Source organism: Meleagris gallopavo, chromosome 26 (genome assembly GCF_000146605.3).
Source record: "Meleagris gallopavo isolate NT-WF06-2002-E0010 breed Aviagen turkey brand Nicholas breeding stock chromosome 26, Turkey_5.1, whole genome shotgun sequence".
NCBI lineage: Eukaryota > Metazoa > Chordata > Aves > Galliformes > Phasianidae > Meleagris > Meleagris gallopavo.
The window spans coordinates 366,492-367,720 of record NC_015036.2 but is presented as its reverse complement, the minus strand read 5'-3'; the positions used below and the strand labels follow the sequence as shown (position 1 = coordinate 367,720).

General features: G+C 57.8%; 1 protein-coding gene across 1 annotated transcript in view; it reads right to left on the bottom strand.

The window, feature by feature from the left end:
* VSIG10L2 (V-set and immunoglobulin domain containing 10 like 2) overlaps positions 1-476 on the bottom strand; it is a 6,079-nt gene extending 5,603 nt beyond the window's left edge. Inside the window, exon 1 of the mRNA XM_031556838.1 lies at positions 432-476. Coding sequence (XP_031412698.1) covers positions 432-476 — 45 coding nt within the window. The remainder of the gene's footprint in view (positions 1-431) is intronic.
* Between the last annotated feature and the right edge of the window lie 753 nt (positions 477-1,229).

The following is a 1,229-nucleotide window of genomic DNA, read 5'->3' as shown; positions in this document are numbered from 1 at the left end:
CCGGCCTCCTCTCGGGTTTCCCCGGATTGGCCCTGATTAATCTTTAATTATTAATGAAATGACAGCGGAAACCCAACGCCGCTGCAATCTGGCTGTCCTCGTGCCAGGCACGAGGATGGGTGCATTCATGGCACGAGCGGTGCCATTGCCACCTGTCCCACCTCCAGGATGTCCCCACCAGTGCAACCCCTCCCTCTTCCCATTTTTCTCCCTACAGGAGGTAAATCCAGTCCCAACCCCCACCTTGTACCAATAACGGTGGATTTGAACACGCAGCAGACGCGTGGCACTGAGCGGGGTTTGATATTTCATCTCCTGCTCTCTGCAGGCCATGAAACATTGATGGGGGGCCGCAGCACAGGAAGGCAGCACCTGGGACGGGGCTGCCCTGCAGGGGGGGGTCTGCAGTGTGTGATGGGGCTGCATCCCACTGCACCCATGGGGCAGCCGCAGTGCCCCTCAAAAAAGGGGTTCATCCCCCGGTTTTCCTCTCCCAATCAGTTATTATTCGTCACTCCCGAATTCACTCTCAGCCTTTGCTTTTTGGGGTCTGGCACTTCTCCTGCTGCCTCTTCTGCAGCACCGCCCTGGATGAGGGTTTGTGGTGGGGCGGTGTGAGTGGGACAGCCCCACACGGGACAGCCCCACACGGAACAGCCCACACGGGACAGCCCACACGGGACAGCCCACACGGGACAGCCCCACACGGGACAGCCCCACACGGGACAGCCCACACGGGACAGCCCACACGGGACAGCCCCACACGGGACAGCCCACACGGGACAGCCGCCAGGCGTTGTGCCCTGCTTTGTACCGCTGCCCTTTGTGCTACAGAAGCGCTCAGTGCTTTCAGACACCTTTCGGCAGCCCTGAACAGCTGATTTAAGAGAGCATCGCAGGCTTTGTTTGTTTTCTTCTGGTTTGCTTGTTTAGAAGGAGACATGAGTGCGGGTTTCTTTTGGCTCTGGGTTTTTTTGGCTTTTTTCCCCCTTTTCCTGGGGAAATGCAAGGCAGAACCGCCCCTGGCGGACGCACACACTGCACTGCTCTGCATTATTCGTTAGCAGCATTTTGAAAATCCAGTCCTACACTCATGAACGGACTCGACAACGCGCGTGTTAAACAGCTCATTAAGAAGCACGAAGAGACAACAGCAAAGACGCTCACAAGCACCAAAAAGCTCCTTAACGGACACCGAACCCCCACCTCCCCCGCTGGGCCGCGCCGTG